The sequence below is a fragment of the Arachis hypogaea genome, chromosome 11, assembly GCF_003086295.3.
Source record: "Arachis hypogaea cultivar Tifrunner chromosome 11, arahy.Tifrunner.gnm2.J5K5, whole genome shotgun sequence".
Taxonomy (NCBI): Eukaryota; Viridiplantae; Streptophyta; class Magnoliopsida; order Fabales; family Fabaceae; genus Arachis; species Arachis hypogaea.
In genome coordinates, this window is record NC_092046.1 from 120120559 (window position 1) to 120122664 (window position 2106).

Below are 2106 nucleotides of genomic sequence, written 5' to 3' on the forward strand. Positions count from 1 at the left end.
GATACAAATTTTGAAGATACAACGAATGTCATACATAACTCAAAATTTCAAGTACATCAAATCACTACTATTGACCTATATCATCCTGAACCAATACAAATCTTGATTAGTGTAAGGGAAGAGTTAGGATAGAGACAAAATATATGTGTTACATCTCTTTCATGGGTTTAGTTCATGTGTTGTATTTTTCAAAATTATTATCACAATATAGGCCTAGGCAAATTAATGACGACAACTTGGAAAGAGAAATTAGGCGTACTCAGTTAATGACACGGTTACTGAAGTCTAAAAAATGCCGAGATGTCTATGTATGGGTCCTGAAGCATTTAGACAGTTATGTAAAAAGTTAAGAGGAACTGGTAGAGTAAAAGATTCAACTCGCTCTACGGTTGAAGTGCAAGTCGCAAAATTCCTACATATTATAGGACATAATGTTAAAACTAAAACCATGTCTTTCTTCTTCCACCACTCTGGGAAGACAGTTAGTCGTCATTTTCACAATGTCCTACATTCTATTCTATCCTTAGAGGGAGAGTTCTTCAATCAACTATCTAGTGAGAATGTTCCTCAAGAAATACTTAATAATAGTCGATTCTATCTCTTTTTTAAGGTACTAACTCTTTTAACTTAGTGACATTTATGTAATTGTCAATGAAATAATTATAAAAGTGTTATGTTAATATGTCAATTTATCTTCTAAAAAAGGACTGCATTGGAGCCATAGATGGAACTCATAGTCATGTGAAGGTACCAAAGGTAGAAGCCCTTCGTTTTTTTGGAAGAAAAGATCACCCCACACAAAGTATTTTAGCCACCTGTGGGTTTGATATGAAATTCACTTATGTGTTGTTTGGTTGGGAAGGAACCGCCTTTGACTCAAGAATTTTGAAACATGCTTTAAGTAAGGAATATTCACTTCGAATTCCTAAAGGTCTGTGATAGTGTAATTTATGAAATCGTCTACATAAAGTTAAATTCATAGTCACAGTATGTTATAATTTAATATGCGTATGCAACTGTTGTAGAAAAATTTTATCTAGGCGATGTGAATTTATGCTAAAGTCTGGGATATTTACACCATATAAAGGTGTTCGGTATCACTTGAAAGAGTATTCAGTGTGTGAGCCATAAAATTCTAAAGAATTATTCAACCACGGGAATTCTTCATTAAGAAATGTCATTGAAAGATGTTTCGGAGTTCTAAAGAAAATATTCCCAATTATAACTGGCGACATTGAACCTTATTATTCATTTGAAACTATGAGAGACAATTTTTTGGCATGTTGTATACTGCATAACTTTTTGATGGGTGTCGATGTTGATCAGTCTATAATTGATGCGGTTGATCGAGAATTGCTACAAGAATGCAACATAGATAGATCATAATTAAATTAACCACGTGATGAGGAATATAGACATGCAACATTGTTACGAGATAATATTGCAGCTGAAATGTGGAATGTGTATCGAACATTACGAGTGATTACATATTTCAACATATATGAATATGTATATACATGTGTAGTTTACACTCAGAATTGTTGATTGGATTTTTTAAAGGATTGTTACAAGTTAAATAATGTCGAATAAAGGAAATAAAACAACAGAAGTTAATCAACCTTCTAAAGACAATTTAAGATGGTCTGATAATATGGATGAAGTTTTGCTGAATGCGTTAGCAGAGAAAGCATTAAAAGGTATAGACACGATGGCTCGTGGACAACTTAAGCATATGCCAATCTTGTGAAGACTTTGAGCATAGCAATAGTCCCGCACATAACAAAGAGCCACATCAAGAATAGAATGAAGACATTGAAAGATTATTTTGCCGAGACATATGACTTATTTCATCACTTAAATGGATTTGCGTAAAAACCTATTACTAGAAAGTTTGAAGTTGAAGAGGAAGTCTAGCAAGACTTTTTATTAAGGTATATTAAACTTTGCTTTTCTTATTTATACTATTGATGCAGTTAGTCACAAAATAATTTCAGCATATTTTCATGTAAGAGAAACCACATGCAAAAAAATGAAAAAATTGCGAAATAAGCATTATGATATTTTAAAGGAGTTGTTCGGAGTTGATAGAGCTACTGGTAAAAGGGT

General features: G+C 32.6%; 1 protein-coding gene across 1 annotated transcript; it reads left to right on the plus strand.

Moving 5' to 3' along the window:
* Nucleotides 1–292: 292 nt before the first annotated feature.
* LOC140176181 (uncharacterized) lies at nucleotides 293–1386 on the plus strand. The gene is made up of 3 exons (XM_072206073.1): nucleotides 293–610; nucleotides 706–756; nucleotides 1327–1386. Exons 1-3 carry the CDS (start codon nucleotides 293–295, stop codon nucleotides 1384–1386), a joined length of 429 nt encoding a protein of 142 aa, XP_072062174.1.
* Nucleotides 1387–2106: the final 720 nt, after the last annotated feature.

Bases quoted from the DNA above. Each gene is read 5' to 3' on its own strand.
- LOC140176181 (XM_072206073.1), top strand. From the start codon at position 293: ATGCCGAGATGTCTATGTATGGGTCCTGAAGCATTTAGACAGTTATGT. The intron at 611-705 runs GTACTAACTCTT...CTTCTAAAAAAG, and splicing joins GATTCTATCTCTTTTTTAAG to GACTGCATTGGAGCCATAGA. The intron at 757-1,326 runs GTAGAAGCCCTT...GATGTTGATCAG, and splicing joins GTCATGTGAAGGTACCAAAG to TCTATAATTGATGCGGTTGA.